At 40.5% G+C, this 25,807-nt stretch overlaps 1 protein-coding gene across 1 annotated transcript in view; it reads left to right on the top strand.

Annotated features, from left to right (window-relative positions):
- Positions 1 to 7,255: 7,255 nt before the first annotated feature.
- The window catches only part of LOC122662660, a 73,136-nt gene continuing 54,584 nt past the window's right edge, over positions 7,256 to 25,807 (top strand). The window contains exons 1-4 of the mRNA XM_043858362.1: positions 7,256 to 7,475; positions 8,370 to 8,597; positions 8,780 to 8,901; positions 9,198 to 9,258. Of these exons, the coding sequence (XP_043714297.1) occupies positions 7,296 to 7,475; positions 8,370 to 8,597; positions 8,780 to 8,901; positions 9,198 to 9,258 (591 nt within the window). The 5' untranslated portion in view covers positions 7,256 to 7,295. The remainder of the gene's footprint in view (positions 7,476 to 8,369; positions 8,598 to 8,779; positions 8,902 to 9,197; positions 9,259 to 25,807) is intronic.

Genomic DNA, 25,807 nt, shown 5'->3' with positions numbered 1-25,807 from the left:
GTTCAAAATATATGCTGTTGTTTTTAACGTATCACCCCATAAGAAATCCGGTAAAGATGAATTGCTTATCATGCTTCTGACCATATCCATAAGGGTACGGTTTCGCCTTTCAGCCACCCCATTCTGCTCAAGGGATCCTGGCATAGTGTATTGAGCGTCAATACCACATTCTTGTAAGAATCTGGCAAACGGTCCAGGGTTACGCCCAGTTTCATCATATCTGCCATAGTATTCTCCACCACGATCAGACCTCACGCTCTTTATCTTCTTTTCCCTTTTAAGTTCTACCTCAGATTTAAAAATTTTGAAAACATCTAAGGAATCTGATTTTTCTTGAATAAGGTAAATATAGCCAAAATGGAAAAAGTCATTGATAAAGGTAATAAAATATCTATAGCCACCCATGGCAGCAGGAGTGAATGGACCACAGATGTTTGTATGAACCAGCTCTAGTACCTCATCTTTCTTGGTTGCACTCTTCTTTTTAGCTCTAGTGTGTTTTCCCTTAATGCAATCAACACAAGTTCCAAAATTTGAGAAATCCAACTAAGGAAGAGTACCATCCTTAATCAACTGTTCTATCCTCTGTTTGGAGATGTGTCCTAAATGTCTATGCCATAACATGGAAGAATTCTCATCCAACCTACCATGTTTAGAACTAGAAGCCACATTTGCAACAGAATAATTCACAGGATTGGGAGAGGTAGTGTCCAAATCAACTTTATAAAGTCCATCACACAATAATGCAGAACCAACTAAAAGAGAACCAAAATAGAGAGAAAATTTCCCATTGCCAATATTAAAAGTGTAACTACAATCATCAAGTTTAGAAACTGAAATCAATTTTCGCCTAAATGAGGGTACATAAACCACATTGTTCAAATCCAAAACAAAACCAGTAGAAAAATGTAATCTAACTACTCCAATGTATTCAACTTGGGTCTTCTCTCCATTCCCCATGTAGACCACCATCTCTCCTTCACTTGATTTCCTCCTGCTTCTTAGTTCCTACAAACAATTAGTGATGTGAATAGTTGCTCCATTATCAATCCACCACAAATCAGGGGAAACACTTACTAAATTTGATTCAAGACACACTAGAGCTAAAGATATACCTTTCTTCTCAAGCCATTTATTGTATCCAAAACAATTTGTCTTCCTATGTCCATCCTTCTTGTAGAAAAAACACTTTCCCTTGAAAGCTTCTTTTTTTTTTTTTTTAAGCCCAAACTTATCTGGGACCTAGGCCGGCCCTTAGAATTTTATTATGAAAATAATCAATGAATAAAGAATACAAGGAGGGGACATTCCCGCCTTACCCCAGCCCGAACAATTACAAAGATCGCTCAAAGACTAAAAAAGAGAGCTCACCCCCATACAAAACCCCAACAAACATGCACACCTATTCTCTAAGCATTGGTAGCCCAAGTGCATCCTCCCTTGCGATTCGACGCAACCCCATAGGGATCTGTTGTTCACCAAAAAACTCCAAGTCCGAGGTTGAGGAACAGGCTAGGTTTGCCAAGTAATCTGCAGCTATAATCCCTTCACGATACGTAAAGGTAATCGTCGGTCTGAGGGAATCAATCAACATTAAAATATTCTGAAACCAGTACCATCCTTCCCAAAACCCACACTTTCTTTTTGGTATACATACCACAGTGACTGCCGAGTCAGATTTGACATGAAAATCTCTGAAGCCCAGCTTTGCACACAGCTTTAAACCATCTCTTAATGCACGAATTTTAGCCAAAGAATTGGTGCATGGCCCATAGAACTTAGCAAACGCAGCCATGACGAGTCCGCCACAACAAATGAAGCAAAGGAACGCCCTGCAGAGCCACCAGAGGCTGCCGGCCTTAGGAGATCCGGTGGTCAATCCCCCCTTGTGATGGGAGGATCAGTCATCGAACCCTACCAAACTTGGATGCTAACGTGCACGGCCTGTCTTCCCTTGAAAGCTTCACTCTTTGGTTTAAAACTCTACTAAGTTTTCTCAAATCTTGCCTGCTGGTTACCTGACTTCTTGTCTTTCCAATTTTTCTTGAATTTCTTCTTACCCCCATTATTGGAAACAAAAGGGGCTGAATTTGGTTTCTCCTTTTTCTTTCTTTCTTCTTCCTGCACCAATATGGTAGTCATCTCCTCAAGACTCCACTCCATTTGATTAGCACCATAGGAGCTCTTGAGGCCTTAAAACTATGATAGAAGTAGCTTTATTATCTGCCATACAAGAAAAGAATCTGATATGGTCACTTCCATCTCCCCCAACTTGTTGGCGTAATTGGTCATTTTCAGGATATGGTTGCGTACACCACTTGTACCATCATAATGGGTGTTTGTGAACCATTCCATGTAAGTACCCTTCTTAGCCTTATCATGTTTAGTGAATTTCTTGCTGACAGCTACAAGAAAATCCTTAGCCTTTTCAATTGTAGGCACACTCTTCTTTATCATCTTGTCCATGGTGTGCTGCATAATCAATAAGCACAACCTATTTGACTCCTCCCATTTTTCATAGAGAGCCTTTGCTGCAGTGTCACTATCAGCTGTGGGCTTAGTGGGCTCATCAACTCTCAGAGCAAAATCAAGTCGCATAATCCCAAAGTGATAATGAGAGAATCTTTCCATTCCTCAAAATTTGACCCATTCAGAACTTTGATGGAAGATAATTGGGGGAAGTCATAATTGGCAAACATAATTAAATATTCACCAAAACATGTAATATACAAAAAACTGGAAGCATATCAACATCCCAATAATATAATCAAACCTAATTAATTTGGGCTAATTAATCAGATTTATCCCAATTTTATTTTTAATAACTATAGAAAAACATAAACTGGGGAAAGATCCGGCGTCATCGGGGTCACACCTGTGGTGGCAAGATTGCCCAACACGCAGTGGAATCTCTCACATGTAAGGCGAAATGCCTGAAACAACACCACTCTGAAGATTCCGTCACCTGTGGTGGTAAAACAAGAACCTCCAAAGCTGTGAAGCCCAAAACGTCACCCTTACACTGTCAAGCGAAACCGACCAAACGAAGACTCACCTGTGGTGGCAAGAGCACATCGTTCGTCATATGGTTTCCTTGACTGCGATCCAACTGGATGGTCAATAGCGATTCCGCAACCTCAACAATCAACCCACTGAGTGGAAACATAATTATTAAAATTACGGAACCCTACAGACCTGGATTGCTACTGTATGCGCATTTAATTTTAAACAATTTCCATCAAAGATTTGTACTGAAATATGGAACACAAAACCATGAAACAATAATATATATATATATATATATATATAAGGTGTTCCATCATGCCATTGCTAGATCCAACAAGTAAATGATATACTATCACAATGACAATCACAAAAACTCATTATGTGAAGATTGGAAACATATCAAAAATTTTCTAAGTATTAGAAGTTACATGTTCCCTATCGTGACAGATCAGAACAACACAAAGTATAAACAAAAAACAGAATTAACCCAAAAACAGAAAATAAACCAAAAACCTTTTATTTCTATTTCTGTTTTTTTTTTTGGTTTATAGATTCTGTTTATAAAACAGAAACAGAAAGTAAACCAAATAATTTTATTTCTATTTCTGTTTATAAAAACAAAAACAGAAAAAACCAAAATACTGTTTTTATTTCTATTTCTATTTTTTTAATTTTTTTTGGATTCTGTTTTGATGAACCAGAACCGAACCAGTCAAACCAGTTTGGCCAATGTTCAAAGGGTTTGACCGTCAATGGTCAACTGGGTCGGGTCGGGTCACTTTTTTGGGTCGACCAGTCAGGTTGTCGGGTCGACTCGACCCGCGACGCACGTTAGCAAAACTCAATGGCGCATGATAGCACAACCCATCAAACCCTTTTTGACTTTTTTTTTATATTTAATTAATCAAAACAGTGTGGGAATCAGACGGGGGAATATTCCCCCATCTTCTTCCCCAAAAACGCAAACAGGAAACCGAAAACCTTTTTTAGGGTTTCAAGAAACCCACCACCATCGACCGTTTCTGGTGGCCGAATCAAGGGCCGACGGCCAGGGAAATTACCGACGAAGGTCCGCCGTCCTCCGGCGACCACAACCTCGATGCCAGATGCCGGTAAAATCCCCAACAAAAAAAAAAAAAAAAAAAATGATTGCCAAAAGAAAAAAACTAGGTTTTTATAAAAAAATTAAGCCGCCCCTTGCGGTGGCAGGACAAGGGCACGGCGGCCACGGATGACCCCGGCGAAGGATCCTCTCCCTCCGGCGACCTTATGCAAACGGTTCGGGGGTTTACAAAGCTAGGTTTTACAAAACTGTTTTTTTTTTTGGTTGTAAAACCACAGAGCATAACAGCTACGGCCATGCTCTCGACCATGGCTGCAACAAGGTTTTTTTTTTTTGTTTGTGGCTGCTACAACAGAGAGCATGCGGCTAGACTTGTTCTATTCACATAGCCATGGTTTCGGCCATGGCCGATGCAATTTTTTTTATTTATTGTTTGATCTGTCGGATGCATTCACACATAACCGAAAAATAATTAAAAATTATAGCCCCATTGATCAACCATGATCAGGCTCTGATATCATGGATAAACTAATCATGTGGAACATTCATAGAGATAAATGAGCATATAAATAAATTACGGAGGTGTGAATGGCGCACCTGGATCCATGGTTTGAAGCCGACAACTTTCTTTACGATCCCTGTTGCACACGAACATTGGTCTGGTCTCCCCTCTTCCACTTGTTTTTAGGTTTTTTCAGAGTAGTCACTTAATGGGCCAATGACAACTATTTATAGTGATGAGGGTAGGGACCAACCCTACAAAGAAACTAGGATTTTCTTCTCATTAAGGAAATAATACCTTAGGTCCACACGTAGTAACTGGACTCATACCATTAAGGTAACCCCCATCAACACAACTAAATCGATTTTAATAAAATAAAGTGGGACTATACTAGCCCACCTTATGGAAATCTTACAATCTAAGCTCTTAGAGGGGTGGGAGCAGGTGGAGGAGAGTGGGGGTTGCGACCTGCGTGGATGGAGTTGCAGAGGGGTTGGGAGCAGGTGAGTTTGCAAGAGAAGGAAGAAGAAAGGAAAAGGGTGTAAGGGCAATAAGATAACTTCTTAAATGGAAAATAGATCTAATTGTTAAGTTTCTTAGGTTTTTCAAATTTATCCGTTAACTGGTGTTAAATTATCATCAGAATTAGGTTAAGTGAAACCAAATTTGAAAAATAGGGAAGGTTTGAGTAGTTGTCTGCAAGGTAAGGGAGTTTCTCTAAATTGTCAGAAAGGTCAAGAGAGGTCTAAGTAATTAGCTTAAAAAAAGAAAAAGAAAAACAATTACACCTATTATCTGAACTATGGCCTAATTACACCTTTCCCTTATATTTTAAAAAATTACACACGCACCCCTTTAGGCGCTCGGTGTTAGTTGATCCGTGTTGTAAAATGTAACAGACCATTTAACCCTTAACCTTTCCCTGCATCATCTTCTTCAATCGCCCTCCTCAACCCTTTCACTGCAACCCCACCCCTGCTGTCAGTACAACCCATCTCTCCACCCGCACCCCTGCTTCCCTTATCTGCACTTTCAGATACTCTTCCCTACTCATAGGCGGAGCATTTCTTCCGCATCAGGGGCCAAAGCTTTCACTAGTTCAAGCGCTTACACCTGATCTGAAGTTTCTAACGGCTTCGCTTTCTCAGTGGTTAATGTCGTGGACGTGTCTGATTCTGCCTGAAATGAACCGTTCCACAAGTCCGGAGCTTGAGATCCCGCTCAGAAATCCAGAATCTTGACAAGTGCAGGTTCAACAATCGTTCCATTCTCTATCCCAATTTTGGAGCTTCCATCGTCTACCTTCGAAACCCCATTAATCCTCTCGGCAAATCTTTCACAACCCCTTGGAAAATCCCGCTTGAGAACCACCTTCCGCCGCTTGTACTTCAGAGAACCATCGCTGGCATGGCCGTTCTCCAATGGACGTTTCTTCAACGGCTTTGGAGTCACCCCTGTCACCTGCCCAACAACAACTCACCACCTCCGACTGCAAGCCCCTCCTTGCTTGTTTTGCACCTCTCTGCAGATATACCTCGATCATGGCTGTCTGCACCTGCATGTGGATTATTACCATGAAGCCTGTCTTCATTTGCTTCTTGAACAGTGAACACCATCCTTGCTCCTTTAAACCTTTTAGCAGTTACACATTGATCTAGAGAATTTGCACCTACAAATGTATCATCTTTATGAGGCCTGTCTGCATATGTTTATTGAACACCATTTTGTTGGTCTTACACCCATATATTAGCAGTTATAAATGGGTCTGGAATTTTTGTACCTGCATTAGGATAATCACCAGCTCTCACCTCTATAGTGTATTCACGTACATGAACTCCAGTGTGGTCATCTGCAAATTGTCTAGCCAGTCCACTAGTCTCCATCAAGGATCGCACAGTTGGATGGGCAATCCTTATTAGTCTTAAGGTTAAACAAGCAATAGGAATTAAGTCACCTCTATTCACATGAACTTCAGTATGGTCATCTGCACTCAATCTACCAATAGGGATTAAGTCAACACTGTGAACCATGGAGTAAAGATCATTTATAATCTCCAGGGTAAATCACGGATTCACCTGCTCTGGTACACAACTGACCAAAGAAACCTCTATTTTGGAGAAATTTTAAGGTCATAATTAGAAAAGGGAATGGGGAAACGAGTTGCGTTGGCAGCAGGGGTTGGGGCGGGGAGATGGGTTACACCGACAGCAGGCTGGGGGTGGAGTTGCAGTAAAGGGGATGAAGTTCAGTAGAGCATGTAATGGGTAAAGAACAAATTATTTCCCCTAATTTTGTATTGAAGGGTAGAAAAGTAATCTTAGCTCATACATCCTAATTCACGTCACTACCGGCTAACGGAGAGACACTAAAACGTACTGGGAGTCTGGGACTGTGTGATACATATTGTAAACTGAAGGAAAGGTGGTTCGTGTAATTTTAGTTCAGGGGAGGGGGAGGGGAATGTAATTTTCCCAAAAATACTAGGAGGGAGGGGGGGGGGGGGCGGTACCGCCATTGCGCCCGACGATCAACACCAAATCCGAGTTTCATTTTACCTTTTTTCCAGTTTTCTGTGAAAATTGAAATGCAATGCATCGATGGCAGCAAGCAAGCACAAACAACCTATGAACTGCTCCCCAGTTTCCGCTTTCCACTGCATATAACTTTAAACTCGGACAATTAAAAGCTTCTGTCCGGTTGACTTCTCTCTGTCTTCTCCAACACATGAAAACTGAGAGATTCTCAACGTCTCACTGTGATCGTATTCTTCTAATGGCTACCAGGGTCTGGGTTATTCTTCTGCAAGTTATCATCGTCGGACTTGCTTGCACTTGCAGAGCTTCTGAAGAATCTCTCATAACTCGTATCGCATTTGGATCGTGTGCAAACCAGAGCGCTCCGCAGGTTAAGAGTCTATCTTCCTTTTATTTTCAAGTTTCAACTCAAAACCGTGTTTTAGATACACGATTTTTTTTCTCCGGGCCGCAAGTTTTAGATACATGAATGTCCTAGTTTTATGGCCTTGACAGATTATTCGGTTGTTTTCTTCTGATAAGGGTTATAACTTATTATAGGATTTTGAGAAGTTGATTCATTAAAAATCGAGGACTTAATCTCCTCCGTTCTTATTCTGAATATGACATTGTCAGGAACCTTAATTTACACCACAATAACTAATTTGACTTGCCTTTGGAACACTAGAGTCTATAACCCAGCTGTTGTTCTAACACCTTTTCCCACCCCATCATACAGCAACTTATATTTACTTGAGCGTGATACCTTTTCTGCTCTAAAACCTAGGAGATGGTCTCTCTTAAGTACGGTATCATATGCGTTCTCATTGCTAATCTAACTTGTCTCCACCCTAGTTGTTCAAACACTCCATCATACATATCACTTAATAAATCAATATATTTACTTGATTGTGATACGGATACCCTTTCTTTTCCGAAGTCTACCTGATGATCTCTCTTGGCACCTTATGGTATGCTTTCTCTATGTCAGTGCAAACAATGCCAGCATCTTTCCTTCCCCCTGTAAAATTTTCCATAATCGGTAATCCTCTACTCGTGATTTTTTTTTAACTGTTGATCTCACTTTCATTAATGATAATTTCAACTCATGTCTGGACAACACACTAGGCCTTATTGGAATCTAATGGTGTAAATGTTCAACATGTTAGCCTATTCCTTGGCCTCTTTGATAAAGTGCACTGGTCTTTGAAGCGATGGAAGGCCTCCTAGGCTTAAGTGTTCTATTTTATCTTCAATACGTTTAAAACCTATTGTTTTTCTGCAGCCCATTTGGAATGCAATCAACGAATTTGATCCTCAGCTTTTTATTTGGTTGGGGGACAATATTTATGGAGACACTAGGCTCCCCTTTAAAATATTTGGAAAGGAGAGGACTATTGGGCCATGGAGGAATACTCCTAGGTTCATTCCTGTCTCTGAGGAGGAGCTGCAGTCCAGGTATAAGAATGCCAAAAATAACCCAGGATATTCTCGTCTTCGAGAGAAAATTCAGGTGCTTTCCTCGTACTTTTCAAATTGAATGCATCATAGTGTGTGCTCAGCCTTTGATATATTACACTAATCTCTGGAAAAAGAGAGGCAACAACGTCATGATTCTTTATTATCTATCACAGTTTCCTTTTATGCCTCCAAATGTTTTTACTCTCACACCCTAGTAATGTTTGAATATTACAGGTTATTGGCACATGGGATGACCACGATTATGGTTTGAATGATGCAGGGAAGGAATTTAGTGGGAAGAACATTAGCCAGAAGCTTCTATTAGATTTTCTGGATGAACCCCACGATAGCCCACGGTGGGAAATCTTCATCCATTGGATCTTAATAATACCAACTTTAAGATCTATGACAAATAGTTACTGGCAGACGCCCCGTCTAAGTTCCACTACATACTGACCTTATATGATGAATTGGTCTACACTCTGCTCTCTTTACTCTGTCAGATGTGTTTATATAAGTCTATAGCTTAGATTAAGATGTTCAAATTCTTCAATGCTTAAGAGTAGTTTCATGTAACGTGGTTTGCATGTCTCTCCAATTCTTTTGGAGTTTAATGCTCCTGAGTTTCTCAGAGTAGCTCCTTCCATTGCAGGCGAAAGCAGGCTGGGGTATATGCATCGTATACATTTGGCCCCAAGGATAAACAAGTCAAGGTATGACAGGGTGTGCTTTGAAGAATACAGGGATGCTGATTGCTACTTTTTCAAATATTCAGCTGTTCAACTAATTAATTTGCTTGAAGAAACTTTAGCTGCTTTTGTGCTTTCATGTGTGCCGGATTTCATTTGTTTGTGTAGTCTTGTTGTGGTTGTGGGAATGTGTGATGACAAAAAATGAAAACGTTCTCTTCATTCAGCCTATTGGCTGTTTGGGGGTGGGGAGAAGTGTACGATCTTGGCAAATAAAATTGCCAAAAGAACTATAAAGTTGGGAGGAACCCCTCGAAAAGCGGTAAGGCTACCCAATTGATGCAGGGCAGGAGCTGAAGGTGTATTTCCCAAGAAGAAAGGCCCCCAGCTCAGACCCAGCTCAATTCGTGGGCTTATTCCAGCCCATCTATGAGCTTTTTAGGTTAAATTGAGTTATTTAAGTTGCTTTGTAAGTCTCCTAGTTAAACTATGATATCTTTTAATTAGACTTTAAGTAGCCTAGGACTTAACTTTCCTATTAAGAATATGAATCGATTTGATGTTTCTAGTTATTTACCTTTATTGTTATTAGTCTTACTCTTAGTAGGTTTCCTACTAAGAGTAGATTACATAATATGGTATAAGTTGGGGGCTAGACCATGATAGAATTAATTCTACGTTCTATCATGGTTCTAGCTTGCTCTCCCCGTTCTGCATCATGTTCTCTTCTTCCTCCTCTCCTTTCTCTTTTCTCTCTTATAGGTGCTGGTTTACAGGTTTTGTATATTGTCTCATGGTAAAGCAGGGATTAACACCAAATTAGTGTTATGGAGATCAACCTTGGAAACCAAATAAAGAGGATTTGGGAAAAACCATAGAAAAAGGGGATAGGTGGTCAAGGACAGCAAATGGCATGCGATTAATCAAATAACAGGCAGTTAAAACATCACACACAAAAAAACTTAGGAACTTACATATGAAACATAAGAGATCGAGCAACTTCCACCAAATGCCGGTTTTTGCTCTCAGCCACACTATTCTTCTGAGGAGTATATATACACCTAGTTTGATGTATCATGCCATAATCAAAACAATATGCACATATTTCTCATTGAGTATACTCGAGAGCATTGTTAGAGCTTAAAACTTTAATTGACACACCAACTTAATCTTTATTTCCTCATAAAATTGCTTAAAAAAACATTTAGAAATTCTGATTGATCCTTTAATAGATATAATTAAGTCATTCATGACTTCCCCATTATAGCTAAGTCGATTTTCTTTTTAATTAGTAAAAACATCTTTATCTTTTGAAGAATTTTAGTTTTGGTGAATAAGAATATATTACCAAAACGGGGGAAAGGAAAAGGGGAGGGAGAGAATACACAGGGAAAAGGGGGGGGGGGGGGAGCTATACAAAGACTCCATCCCTACAAGCTCTAAAGGGGCAGGCTAGGAGACTGAAAGGAAACATCGAGGTTCTAGAAAGTAGCAATGTGCCTGTTCCTAGGAGAGTCCACAAGAGAGCCATGGCGAAGCAAGTGAAGCTTGGAGCTGACATCAAAGAAGATGGCTTTCCAAATCTTTTCGAAAGAACGAGAGTTGGTCCATCTTCTAAGATTTTTCTCCATCCAAATATGAGAGATAACCGCCCCGAACACAAGTTTACTTGCTGAGTCCATCTTTTGAAGAATTCTTACTTTTAGACTTGTAGATGAACCGGTCAGATTGGTTGAACTAGCCATTGAGAAAAACTAGCCGTTGGGCAATCGACTGGATAAACCGGCTTGACACCAGCTGGACATTCTCCAGCCGGTTGGGGCAACTGGTCAGACCGGTTCCCATCCTCTTCCAGCCCTGTTTTGTCCTTTTTGGTTTGGATCTTTTAGGGCTTTTGCACCAATGGTCTTTTGACCTATTTTTTGTATTTTCAATGGTCCTTAGTCTATGTCTAGGCAATGCTTATATGAATATGCAAGCATGCAATGCAAGTGTATGCAAGTGTTTTAATAGTGCACATGAGTATGTCTTGAATCTTGAGTCTTGAGCATAGCTTTTCTTGAGACTTTGCCTTGTCTTGTTTTTGTCTTCGTCTTTGACTTGTCTTTGGCTTGGAACCTTGTCTTTGTCTTGATTAGTTCTTGAGTTGTCTTTTCTTGAGAAGTTTTGTCTTGAGAGGCTTGACTTGACTTGACTTGTCTTCACAGTCTTGGTTTTTCTTTAAGTTTTGTTACTCTCAATATGTAATATGAATCACTACAAAGCTTTACATACATGTTAATGTATTCAATTGTTTGTTATCATCAAAATTGGTTGTAAACCACTTAGGAATGATTGGGCAATTCTCCTACAAAATTTTGCCACTGAATAGTGGTGGTCTAGAGACATTTAGTCCTTCTAAATCATTTTCATTAGAAGAAGATCCCATGGATCTTTGTCTCTTTTATGAATATAAGAGTCTTTAAAATTGAGTTCCCGCTTTGATACCAATTGTGAAACAACCTAGAGGGGGGTGAATAGGTTGTATCTAGTGGATCGTGTCCTTTTTATAAATAAATCGCACAACTAAAAATTAAGGCGATAAATCAAATACAAGACACGAGATTTATAGTAGTTTGACGTTCGACTCTAAGAGTCTACGTCCACTCTTCTCAACACTTGAGAGAATTCCACTAGATGTTTCCTTTCAATACAGTAGGTGGGAAACAACACCTTTTACAAAAATCTTGTCACAAGACAAGAGAATCCCTTCACACCAACCTTTCGAGGATAAGAGGATCCATGCAATTAATCTCTTAAGGATAGGAGAATCCATGCAGTCTTTCAAGGATAAGAGGATCTGTGAAATGAATCTTTTATGGATAAGAGGATCCGTGCAATCTTTTAAGGATAAAAGGATTCTATGCAATCACTTAAGTGTAGTATAGGATGATGCACACTTAGTTTGATCAAGAGTTCAACCAACTCTTGGATCAACGCTAAGATTCAATATCAACAAATAAATAAGTAGGAACGATGTTACCTATGTGGAAAATACTCCCTATGCAAAGTGATATGATGTTGAGTGTATGCACATGACATAAGCATTTTTTTTGGGCAAATAAATAATTCATTACCAAAGAGAAAGAGAATTACAGCAGCCCCCAATAAGAGGGGGAAGTAAAAATCAAGCAAAAACACAAAAGAGCCTGAGCCTCAAACAGAGGAGGCAGAGGCTTGAAGGGAGGTAGAGTAAAGACCCCAAGATACAACAATAAGCTTGTTCCTTGGGTTGTCAATACATATAGAGGGAACAACCACAAAGAGCTTGGCTTTAATTTCAAAAGAAATGGAATCCCAAATCTGATGGAGATACTGAGAGTTGGTGGTCCATTTCCTGATATTACTTTCCATCCAAATATGATAGATGACAACATAAAAAGCCAACTTGCCAACCGTGTCACAGAGAGATGATTCGGCAAAAGGCATATCTGCCCAAATCCATTCTCTATTAAAAGGGAGGATTCTTTGACTTCTAGGCCAGCGTTTTGCTAAAATGCCTTTTCAGATGGAGGAGAAAGGGTTGTCAAAAAATAGTGGTCAGTATCTTCCACAACATTCCAACAGAGGCCACACATGGGAGAGATAACAATCTGGCGATGGCGAAGAAAGGACTACGTTGGAAGGCAGTTAGAAAAAGATCTTCATCCCGTAAAACAATGGCGAGGGATGTGGTGCTTGAACCAAACTAGCTTCCTCCAAGGAGCCAAAGAGCCTCTAGAGCAAATGAAGTCCCATGCAGCTTTGGAGCTAAAAGAGCTAGAAGAATTCGGCTATCAGATAACACAATCACCTCTGCCAGAGGGTCTTCTAGCAATAGAAGGCAAAACACTCCAAATATTATTAAGCATACGGTGAAGAGAGAGCGGAGTAGTCCAGCCAACTGGATCTAAGATATCAGCCACCATAGAATGTCTCGGAAGACCAGAACTATAAACAGTAGGGCTGACCAAGTGGAGAAGGATTCCCATAGGGTGCCAATGATCCAGCCAAAGAGAAGTAGAGCTCTCGTCACCAATACGAGAGCATATAGCTCCAAGGACAGCTGGGCAAGTAGCTAGAATCTTGCGCCATACCTGTGAAACATCAGACATGGCAAAGACTGTCCAAATAGAATCTGAGCGGAGGAGCCCATAATATATCCAATCAACCTAAAATACTTCTCTTTTTGGAGACAATCTTCTAGATCAGTTTAATGATTCTAGCCGAATTCAACTCTTCGATTCTCCTTATACCTAAACCTCCTTCCTCCTTCGGAAGACAAACTGAAGCTCAACTTGTCACACCCCAAACACACTCTAGGGTTTTGATGTAACCAGGATGCTTACCATCATCCTAAACCGCCTCCATGTTCGCGGGCATAGTGGCTTACCTCATAGTCACATAAACAAGAATCAAGCTAATATCAGAGTAGAGGAAAACTTTTAAATAATACAGTCCTTAAGGGAAAAACTAAAGTGATAATAAATACATAAAAGGATTATTCATGAATACAATACTTAATCTAAAAGTCATTACATTAAATGATGCTTATAAACACAGGAAAGAAAGGCAACATTATCGAAATTCGAAAGCAATAAGAAATAAAGAAAACAATTATAGCATCAATAGTCATGGTCCCACTTTCGAATCCGCATCTTCTATCAAGTCCTCTATCGCCCTCCGGTACAACACTACTTGCAACACATTCTAAAAAGATGGTTCCACGACGGGTGAGCTCCACTGAGCCCAATGAGCAGAAAATTGAATCACACACAAGCAATCAATCACAAGTTGAACATGATAAACGAACATCATTGGCGTCCCATACTACCAATGATGACTCGTACATCAAATCCAATTTACAGTCACACAAGCATATACAAATGAAATTATGATGTTGGATACATTACAATTAATGATGCAATGTATGACATTGATAGTGATGCAATGCATGACATTGATAATGATGTAATGCAATGCATTTATGTATGCTATGGACTGTAGAGTAATAGAGCTGTACCCCTGGTATTGGAATACACCATTGATCCCCAGCGATACAACACCATTAATCTACGACGTAGTAGAGTCGTATCCCTGGTACCAGAACACACCCTCGATCCCCAATGATACAACCCCAACTATGCCAGTGGAAGACTGCCGGTCCCCAGACGCACCATCGAGTCCCAGCAAACCTCCGATAATCCAAAACCACGGTACCAAAACATACCCTCGATCCCCGGGCTGAAGTATCAAACAACGCGATCACAGTACCGGAACACATCATCGATCCCGGATCCCTTGCCAACAAACCTCTGTTAATCCCAACCACGGTACCGGAACACATCATCGTTCCCTGGATCCCTTTTAACACATATACCTCACATCTATAATCACATCCATATCACAATAACATATTCATAAATCCATCATTGCAATTCAAGCATATCATATTCCCTAAGTATCTAACATTCAACATGATGACATTTTCTCAAAGTCAAACCTAGATTAAAAGTTATATAGTACACAAGATTTTGAATGCACAAGCATAGTAAGCATAACATCATTGGCACAGTATACAATAACACATGCATGAATCACATTTGCATAACATGAAAAATAAACACTCCGAAAATAAATCAAGACCCAATCCCCACTCACTTAGTATATCTTAAGAATCGGAGTTAAGGTTCGTCACCTGATCGTCGCCTAATACGCCACACCGTAGGTGTATAGTTGCCTAAGGAGTGTAAAAAAGGGAGTTACAAAGAGTAGAAGAGGTCCCCCCTTTAAACTACTTAAGGAAAACACAATTTAGAACAGGGATGGTTGCACGAGCGGTTGCATCAGCAAGTGCGACCTCCCTGGCATAATGCTCTGGGTGTACTGCGGTTGCAGAGGCGGTTGCATCTTTATGTGCAACTGGCCTTGCGACCGCCGACTCACAGTAGCCTTTGGGGTCTTGTGGTTGCAGGGGCGGTTGCAACCAGAACTTGCAACCGGCCTTACGACTGCCTAAGGTCAGACTCGAATTTCTCAATTCTTCACCTTCCCAACTCGACCCACTTGGGTTGCCAAGCTCCGTGAGTTCAAGGGGAAACCTCCTAAGGTCTACTAAGGTACTAGTAACCTAATTAACTCAAGGGATCGAGGGATTTAAGAGTGGATCCCTCTATGGGCCAAAATTGGGGTTTTTGAGATCAATATTTCTCAAAATTCCTTCCACTTGGTTTCCAAATCAACAAGGGCTTGAGGGGGAAGCATCCTAGGGTCTCTAGGGTGTTAGAAACCTTATTAACCCAAGGTCTCAAGGGATTAGAGGGTTGGTTCATCCCTTGACTCAATTCTAGGGTTTTGATGTATCAAACCTATACTTCTTCAAATAGGGTTAGAGGGAAGTCAATAGGGCACCAAGAGGTGGACCTTAACACCACATTGGGTTACCTAATTAGCATGTTTAGAAGGCATTAACGGTTGTAGATAAACCCCCATTAAAACCTTTCAAAGCCTACACAATCATCTACGAAGTAAGTGAGGTCAGTAGGGTAAACTCAGCTCTAAAATTTGCTGTCTAAACATATCATCAACATTTGGGCTCACTTTTGAGGGTCTTCCTCTCTGATTGGGTTAAAGGTTTCTTCATAAGAAATGTAGCCCTTTAAGTCTAGTTTACAACGCAACTTGAATCGCATCGATACGATTTGTACAGACAAAGTTATGGCCAAAATAGTGGGCAGAGGTCGAGTGGTTAGCAGTTCCGGGGATGGGTGATTCCAGGGGTGGTTTTAACAGCAGTTGCAACCGGCCGTCCAACCACCTGCAACTAGAACACGGGTTTTCATGCCTAGATTCCGCCAAATTGATCCCCAAGGCCATTAATGGCTCCAGGGGCTTGTAGGGAAGGTTTCGAAGGTTCATCAGGGTCTTATTAACCCGAATGACACCAAGAATCGGTGAATCTATGATCTAATCCCGTTTATCCACCTCCAACTTGGGTTGTGGGTGTAAAACCCTAGGTTTTCATGGTTTTGTCGGATGACACTTCAATGAGAGGTGCAAGGGTGTGCAATGGCACCCTATGGGACTAAAATCAAGTCCCAACACATGAGCGTTAGGTTCCAAGATGGGAAGAGCTCTCACCACCAATGGAGGAAGCCAGAACTAAGGCTAGGTGAGCCCCCTTTGATCTCCTTCCTTCTTCTTCTTTCTCTTCTTTCCCTCCTTCCCACGTTTTGGCTTGAGGAGAATGAGAAATGAGCTAAAGAGCTTATGCCCCTTTTATAATTAAAATGGCCCTAAGGGCTCGTTTGGTTGACAGTTTTAGGTCCTAAAGTCATTTAATAGTCAATTGGGCAATGGGGGCCTACCAACTTGACCCCACAAGGTATGGAAGGTTGGGGATGGGGTCCACCATGCCCGGGGACACCCACTCATATCCTAATTTATGAGGCAAGTGGGGCCCATTGAGTATACTCCATGTAGAGCATTCTAGACCATGCGGTTGCACGGGCGGTTGCATCAGCAACTGCAACCGATCGTGCTACTGCCCAGGCTGACAGGGCTATTTCCACATCCAAACCTTTCGGGCCTTGGCTTAAATTTCAAGGGCTTCAAGGGAGGGTATGTACACACATCAACTAGGAAAAACTCACCATAGTATGGTCTCCTTGCCCATCAAGGCAAAATTCCATCCTTTTGATCAATAATTCTATCCTTGATTGCTACGGCCCAAGGTCATCGGTCTCGACAGTTGCCCGCCGCAACACCTAATGTTAAAAATTTTGAATTAGCTAGGGATTTTGGGCGCGGGTATAACACAACTAATGGGTGAAGAAACCTTGAGGAGTCGGAGCCTTTCCAGAGAAAAGAAGACATAAGGGACTCCAAGGTCTTGATGGTAGATTAGGCCAGCCCATAAATGCCAGACCAGTAACTATAAATAGATTGCAAAACAGATTTGATGAGAACCAATCGCTCCGCATATGAAAGAAGTTTGCCTCTCCAAAGTTGAAGCTTTTTTCTGATGCAATCCAACATAGGAGTGCAATGTTGAGCAAAAAGCTTCGCCGGAATCAAAGGTAAGCCCAAATACTTGATAGGAAACTGGCCAACAGAAAAACCAGATTTTTCAATCAAAGCAGATTTATCCATTTTAGAGATCCCTGCTAAAAACAAGAGAGATTATTGGGTTGATCCGAAGACCAGAGAGATCTTGAAAGTGCTGTAAGCAATACATAATAGACTCAAAGGAACTGATGGAGGCCTTGGAGAATATCATGAGGTCATCTGCAAAAGCTAAATGGGAAAGCTTAAGAGTTTTGCACTTGGGGATAAGGGAGATGAGTTGCTGGTCTGTGCAAATTTGGATATCCCTTGACAAAATTTCCAGAGCCAAAGTAAAAATGTAAGGAGAAAGAGGGCACCCTTGGCGAATTCCCACCGGCGATGCAAAATAGCCAGCTGGGCTGCCATTGACCAGCACTGAAAACCTGGGAGAGGAGATGCAATAGTGGATCCAATGAACAGACACTGAAGGAAATCCCATCTTAGACATCACCTTGTCTATAAAGTCCCATTTCAGAGAATTAAAGGCCTTGTGGATATCAATCTTCATAAGGGCAGCTGGGGAATGATTTTTCCTTCCAAAGCCTCTAACAATCTCATTACTGACTAGAAGGCTCAGAAGGTCCACAACAGCCTTAAGCTTGATGGCAAGGATTTTAGCAATAAACTTGTATAGCAGGTTGCATAGGGCAATAAATCTGAAGCCCGACATCAGTGAAGCTCCTTCCTTCGTAGGGATGAGACAAAGAAAAGTGTGATTAACCCCCTTGATCTGCCTGGGATTGAGGAAAAAACTCCAGATGGCCTTGATAAGATCATTCTTTATGATATCCCAAGCAACTAAAAAGAAGCCCATACTAAAACCATCAGGACCAGGAGCCCGGTTCACCTTGAGAGAGCGAATAGCGGTCACAATTTCATCCTCAGTTGGAATGGATCGGAGGGAGGAGAGGAGCTCACTGGGGATGAATTTGTTGAGCAAGTTGTTTGAGATAGGACCAGGATCTGCCAAAGAGCCACTACATAGATCCTTGAAGTAATCCACTGCCATATCTTTAATATCCTCGAATCTGTTAACAAGGGAACCATTAGGGGCATAAGCTGTAAAATGGAATTGGTATTTGCTCTCGATTTCACGGAATAATGAAAATATGCTGAGTTAGGAAACTTTCCTCTCAAGAAAGCAAGGAGGATAGCTCTAATGAAACAACTTTTTCTTCGTCTACCAAAGGACCATTGAGATTATCAGTTTGGAGCTGCAGCTGAATAGAAGATAATTTGTCCTTACAATCTAAAACTGTCTGGGAGATATTCCCAAAGGAGTCAGAATTCCAAACTTTAAGGGCAGCCTTCACATTACGAAGCTTCTTGGCAAAAGCTATGAGGAGAGTAGATAAGGCTTAGACAAGCTTATCCCATGCTTCCTTGACGGTGGCTAAAAAAAGTAGGGTGAGAGGACCACATGTCAAAGTATTTAAAAGGTTTAGGGCCAAAAGAAGTGTAAGGTTGAACAATTAAGGAGATGGGGCAATAGTCTGAAATACTAGGGGTATCAAAAGAGGCATGAGAGGATGGTAAGGATGTAAGCCACACTTCATTAACAATCACTCTATCAAGCTTATAGGCAATACGAGAGCTGCCAGCCCTTTTGTTGTTCCAAGTGAAAGTAGGACCAGTCCATCGAAGATCATTCACCCTAATATCCTCAATGCAATCATGCAAAGCAGCTACAGAATTAATATCCAGATGATCACCTCCCTCTTTTTCATGTCCATATCTGATCACATTAAAACCACCTCCTTGGCTCTTGAGGTCCTTTCCAGATGCATTCAAACTAGCACTGACCAAAAACTCATCACCCCCATCCCCAAGTGCAAGAACCTAAGTCTAACTCACTTGGCCTTCACCGATGACCTCATGCTTTTCTTCAAAGCCGACCCCCTCTTGGTCCAATCCACTATTTCATGCTTGAACCATTTTGAGTCCATGTCAGGTCTTCGAGTCAATCTCTCCAAGTACTTTCTCTTCCTTTCAGGTATCTCTAAGGAGCTCAAAGCTACCTTCTTGAGATCTTAGGCTTCTCCCTTGGTTCTCTTCTAGAAGTATTTTTGGGTCTCCCCTTGATCTCCTCCCAGTTGACTGCTCATCATTGCACCCCGATGCTGGACCTTATGTGCAAACGGCTTCAACTATAGAAAGGTAAACTACTTTCCTATGTCGGGCGCCTAGAACTGATAAGATCAGTTCTCCAAGCTTCTTCTCTGTATGGGTTAGGTATCTTTGGCATCCCTTAGTCGGTTATTGCAAAATTGGATGGGCTCATGTGCTCCTTTCTTTGGAAGGGATCCGAAACTTCAAGATTTCTACGCCCTATCTCCTGGGCAGCAGTGTGTCTCTCAAGAGCTAAAGGGGGTTTGGGTCTTCGCCGGTTTAAAGACTCCAACACTGCTGGAATCTTAAAGTTAATTTGGAAGATTGCCGCCAAAGAAAAAAGTATCTGGGTTGATTGGGTCTATCAAAGATATCTTCGCAAGACTCTATTTGGACAGTCCCTATCTACTTAGATGCATCCTGGGTTTGGAGAAAGATTGTGAAACTAAGGCCCCTTGCTCTCAGTTTTATCGCTTCTTTGATTGATGATGGTTCCTCTACTAGATTTTGGCTAGATAACTGGCATCTTGCAGGTGTCCTTCTCCTGGAGGTGGGGGATAAGAATTAACTATAATTTGGGTTCAGACAGATCAGCCATGGTCTCTCACATCATTAGGGGATCATCTTGGGATCCTCCCTCCCCCTCCCCCCCCCCCTTTGGATGTTATCTGGGCTGCTCTCCCAAATACTCATAGGTGCCCCCTAGAAGAGGTGACAAAATCATTTGGAAAGCCTCCCAATTTGTCATGTTTAGTTTGAAGTCTGTATGGAATCTCATTAGAGCTCGTGGTGATACCACCATCTGGAGTAAAGTTGTTTGGTTCTCAAGTTTCATCCCTCGATATAGCTTCACCCTTTGGCGCGCGCTTCACAACTGTCTTCCTACTCAGGCTTTCCTCATTAGTAGGCACATCCCTGTATCCCCTTGTTGCATTCTATGCTGGTCTGGCCTGGAGGATACTGATCACCCTTTGGCGCATACTTCCCAACTGTCTTCCAATGCCCATTCTCCTCGAAGATCTAGTCATGGCTCCTGGCTCGTTGTTGGCCGGTTTATCGACGGATCCTCCCTTCCACAGAGAATTTGATTTGGGTGGATATGACTTTTGGAGGCTCTTCCTTTTGTGATCGAGTGGGTAAACTAGCGTTTAGTGCTGCTATTCATCAAATTTGGTTTGAGAGAAATATTAGAAGATGGACTACCAAATCCAGATCTTTCAATCAGATTTGGGATTCCATCTCCTTCGATATCAAAAGCAAACTATCGGCAGTCCCCTTGCGGTATACTGATTCCCTTAGAAACAAACATATTGTTATCTTCTTGGGATTTTGCCCTTTAAGGGTTGTAATTTTGTTGTTCTTTAGCTCCTTCTCTTTGTATCCCCCTTGGGGGTTTTCTCTTTTGGTTAATGAATAAATTTTTATTCACCAAAAAAAAAAAAAAAAACTCCTCAAACAACAAGGAAGAGATCCAATTTTACCAGCAATAGAACGTAAGTCATCCCATAAAAAAATCCTCTCTACTGGGCAATTGTAGGCATAGACAATAGTGAAAAAAGGAATTGAATTGACGAAGACAGTCAAAGAAATTGAGGTAAATGAACTGAGAAGATGAGGAAATGAGGGTTATTTTAATTTTAGAAGGATCCCATAAGACCCAAATGCAGACAATTGGGTGGTGGAGATAGTTGGATTAGAGAGACCAACCGAGGGCAATAGAATTCGAAATTCATCCAGCATTAGACTCTTTGATGTGAGTTTTTAACAGGCAACAGAAACTAGAGAGGAGAAGCCGAAGGCGGGAACAAACAACAACATGTTTGGTGGGGGAATTGATGACATAGGCTTTCTTAAGGTTTCTTTGACATGAAGATTCAATAGCTTCAATGCAAGCCTTCAATGTGTTGAATTGACTTGAAATTAAAATGATATAATAATGGCTCTCACTCAAATGGCTAAATAAAGGACACAAAGACTCCAATAAAAGTTCTCAAATGATGAGTATTCAATGCCTCAAAAGTTGTGTTGAGTTTGTCATTTAGTGGCCTATTTATAGCCAACAAGTATGAGAAATTTGAATTTCAAATGATAAAAGGTCATATTTCAGGTCTACCGGTCGACCTGTACATGAACTGGTCAGATCGGTTGAAAGAGTCATTGAAAAAATATAGTCGTTGGAGGGTAACCGATTAGACCAGTTCCCAACCTCTGTGCAGTTGGTAAAAACCAGTGCACACTGCCTCTAACCTGTCAGACCGGTTGGTGTAAAAATTACTGACATTCTCCAGCCGGTTGGGGTAACCGGTCAGACCAGTTCCCAACCTCTGTGCAGCCGGTAGAAACCAGTGCACACTGCCTCTAACCGGTCAGTCCGGTTGGTGTAAAAATTACTTTGTTTTGGTTGGGTCTTTTGGGGCTTTTACACCAATGGTCTTTTCAATGGGCCATGGACATCACCTAGGGTCTATCTAGGTCTATGCTCATGCAAGTATATAATGCAAGTGTGTGCAAATGTTCTACAGTAATCTTGATGCACATGAGCACATCTTGAAGTTTTTGTTCATCAGTCTTTGAGCATTTCTTGAGACTTTGCCTTTACTTGACTTCTTGACTTGTCATGTCTTCAATCTCGTATCTCATCTTGAGTTGTTAGGCTTGGTTTTTTATGTCTCCAATCTTGTATCTCATCTTAGCTTGTTAGGCTTAAGTCTTTTTCTTGTCTTGACTCACTTTGTCTTGACTTGTTCATAATCTTGATTCTCCTTCAATCATGTAACTCTCAATAGTGTAGTATGAGTAACTACAAAGCTTCACATACATGTTAAATATATTCAAGTGTTTGTTATTTTCAAAACTTAGTTGAAAAGAACTTGGGAATGTGAGATTCTTGATTGGGCAACTCCTAACATCATCTGCAACATGAATATTAATATTGAAATGAGTAAGTATCCTAGTTTGTAACTCTGTATTTCTTCCCAAACTTTGATCTTGGAATCTGACCATACTTCATTGAATTACCTTCATGATCCTTTTCCAGAGCATAGACCCGTAGGAGATTCTACAAAATATTGCCTCTGTTGGGACTTCCATCCTTACCCAAAATAGGCGGGTAATTAAGGGTCTTTTTGGTATAATTTTCATTTTATTTTTGGCCTATTTAAAAAAAATCATTATTGAAAACCATTTTGATAAAAAAAATAAAACTGTTTGGTTACTACTAAACACAATAGATTGTAGAGTGAAAAATAAGTTTGGCAACTATCTGTGTAAATAATTTTTATAACATTTTTTAACAAATGGGCCCAAGTCATGGAAATTCAGCATTGAAATTAGGCTATTTTTAGAGAAATTGGCCCAAAGGCCATATATATTTTAGTGGTAGGTGAGGAAATTCTTCCATCACCCATCTTCTTTCCCAAATCAACTCTACACACGGCAGGTGTGCCTATCCCTTGCCATTAAAGTAATTATGCACCAAATCCTTTTTCCCTTTCTCTTTGGTTCAGCTCTACCTTCCTCACACTCTCTTCCCACCATCCTCTTCTCAGTTGGTGTGTTTTCATTTATTTTAAATAAAAACAAGTCTAAAAAATGATACCAAATACATGAAAAAATGAAAAAGTGTCAGAAAATGAAAATGAAAAATGATACCAAAAAGACCCTAAGCCTTGCAAACTTTTTTTATTTTTAGCAATAAATTTGTTGGTAAGAATTAAGAATAGGAGTACAAACTACAAACCCAAGGTACTGGCCTGCTGTTGATGTATACATTGATGCTGCCGTTCCCTAACAGTTTGAGCTTTTAGGTGAAACAGTAGCAAACATGGTATATCAGAGCAGGGTGGTCAAGTGTTTGACTCCTGGGAAGTATATCGGAAGAGTTTTCCCGACATTTCTTCCCCCTTGGTGCTGTGCAAAGGAAATGCCGCGTGAGCTCCACATGCAAGGACCGTGGGATCTTGGCCTGCATGTGCGGGGGAGTGTTGATGTATACATTGATGCTGCGCTTCCCTAACAGTTCGAGCTTTTAGGTGAAATGGTAGCGAGCACCTGTGGCCACATAGGCTACAACTAATGGTCCAAGAAGGGGAAAAAAGGAGATGACCTTTTTAAAAAAATATACAGAGGTTTTCTTTTTTGAGGAATTAACTTTGGAGTTTTTGTACAGGTCCTCTTTGTTCGTGTTTCACTGTAGTGGCATTATATTTATCACCATGATGTAGATAATAAATGCTTGTTCTGTCTGGGAATGGCAATGGGGTTGATTTGGTATCATTTTGACTAAACCAAACTTCACCTTATTGTTGGGGTAAATTTCACACATCACCCATTATGGTTTTGATGATAACAAAAAAGTTAGTTGTACTAACCTGTGATATTGTATAGAGAGACTTCATAAGAAATGAGCATCAAGTAAGGGGGAGCATATTAAAGCTTGATACACTAAGACAAAGATTTCAAAAGAATGTTGTGAAGTGAAGGACTACGTTCAAGACTTCTATTCAAGCAACTCAATGGGATACAAGACCTCATAGAACTTGTTTAATGTTGTATCATGTTGTATCATGTTTATAGTCACAATTAATGTATTGCACACACTTGCATACATTCATTTAGATGGATTTTAGGAGGTTTAAATTAAACCCAATCCATGTGACCAAACCCAATTGGATTCATCCATGTAAGTCCAATAAAGGACTTAACAAATTTTAGCAGAAATTTGAAAATCCAGCATACCGGATCAGTGTTGCAATCTCAAGAAATTGCTCACAGTAGCCTTCTAGCCCATGCCGAATTGTAATCCAGCATACCGGATCAATATAATACTGTCATCTTTTGACCGTTATTGCTTTGTTCAATAAGGAAATTAGGTGATCTGGCATACCGGATTGGAATCCAGCATACTGGATTATTTATGGCTTTTGGAATCCGATCTTGAAATAGATTCCTAATTGAATTGATCCATCAAGCCTATAAATACCCTATTGTTTAAGGCTCTAATGACTACTAAAAATCATCATTAAGAGACTTCATTACAAGCTCTTATTGCAATAGCCTAAGTGAGCATTCAAGCATCCAATCATCACAAGCTCACACACTCAAGCTCCTCAACCTCATCTAGCTTCAAGCTCCAAGGGTGGAAGGTAGCATACACTCCTTCTAAGGTTGAGGTAATCCTTTTCCTAGTAGTTTTTTACTTTATGTTTTAATTGAGTCCTCTTGCTCGGAATCAAGATTGGTTGAGTCCTCTTGCTCGGAATCAAGAGTAGTTGAGTTCTCTTGTTCTTAATCAAGATTTGTATGAGTTCTCTTGCTCATACTCAAGATTTGTTTTAGTGGAATTCTCTCTAAGGTGAGAGGAGTGGACGTAGGCAAGTATTGACCGAACCACTATAAATCTCTTGTGTCACTCTTTGATTTATTTATTCATTGCTTGTCTTTACATTGGTAACTTGGTTATTTCCGCATAAGTTTTTAATTTCCCTACCTTCACCTATTCACCCCCCCTCTAGGTGAATTCACACTTATTGATTCTAACCCTTACCTGAACATGACCTGCAAAAGGGCATGGAAGGGTGGATTGGGACATGAGTCCTGAAACTAAACTGGATTAGCCCAACGGGCAAGGAAGATCACCAATTTAATCTGTCCTTTGCCATCCCTAATTTACCTTTTGAAATTGTGAACTTGATGAATATAATTTAGTCTAGTTATGCAATGGACTTTATTATTATCTGGTGTTGGTCAACGGTTACAATTGTCCTTCTATGCTTTGTACATGAATGTTAACTGTTAATATTTTTTTTTAAGATGCCAGCTAGTTTAGCTGGGTAAATCTGTAAATGCACCTACCTGATCCTGCCGATTTGGATTTCAAACCTTTCTGCACACCCTAAATTCTGTTTGTGCACCAAAAATAGTATATGGTCATGGTCTGTCATGGAAGGGGGTGGATTTGCCCATAGTTTGAAAACTCATTTCGTTTTGGTGTTTCGGGCTGACCGAAATATCTGAAATATCCAATATTTTGGTCGAAATTTTGCATTTTTTTGTTATGTTTCAGTAGGTCATTTTGGTGGGTTTTAGGCCAAGTTAAGGCCTGAAACTTTATGGAAACCCTATTTTAGGCTATATAAACACATTTAAATCTTCGAATTGCAAAAATAGTCACCCAAAATGGTGTTTTGGATTTGCACCATTGATTGGCAATGTACGGTCGAATCCTAATGTATAACTTAGTTAATTACACATACACATTGTTTAAGACTTTAAGTATTAGAGGACATAATAAATTAATGATTAATAAGCAATTTAAATAAGTAAATTGACTTGGAAGTCG

This window comes from Telopea speciosissima, chromosome 5 (genome assembly GCF_018873765.1).
Source record: "Telopea speciosissima isolate NSW1024214 ecotype Mountain lineage chromosome 5, Tspe_v1, whole genome shotgun sequence".
Classification (NCBI taxonomy): domain Eukaryota; kingdom Viridiplantae; phylum Streptophyta; class Magnoliopsida; order Proteales; family Proteaceae; genus Telopea; species Telopea speciosissima.
Note: the sequence above shows the minus strand (reverse complement) of the source record. Positions and strands in the feature narration are given on the sequence as shown.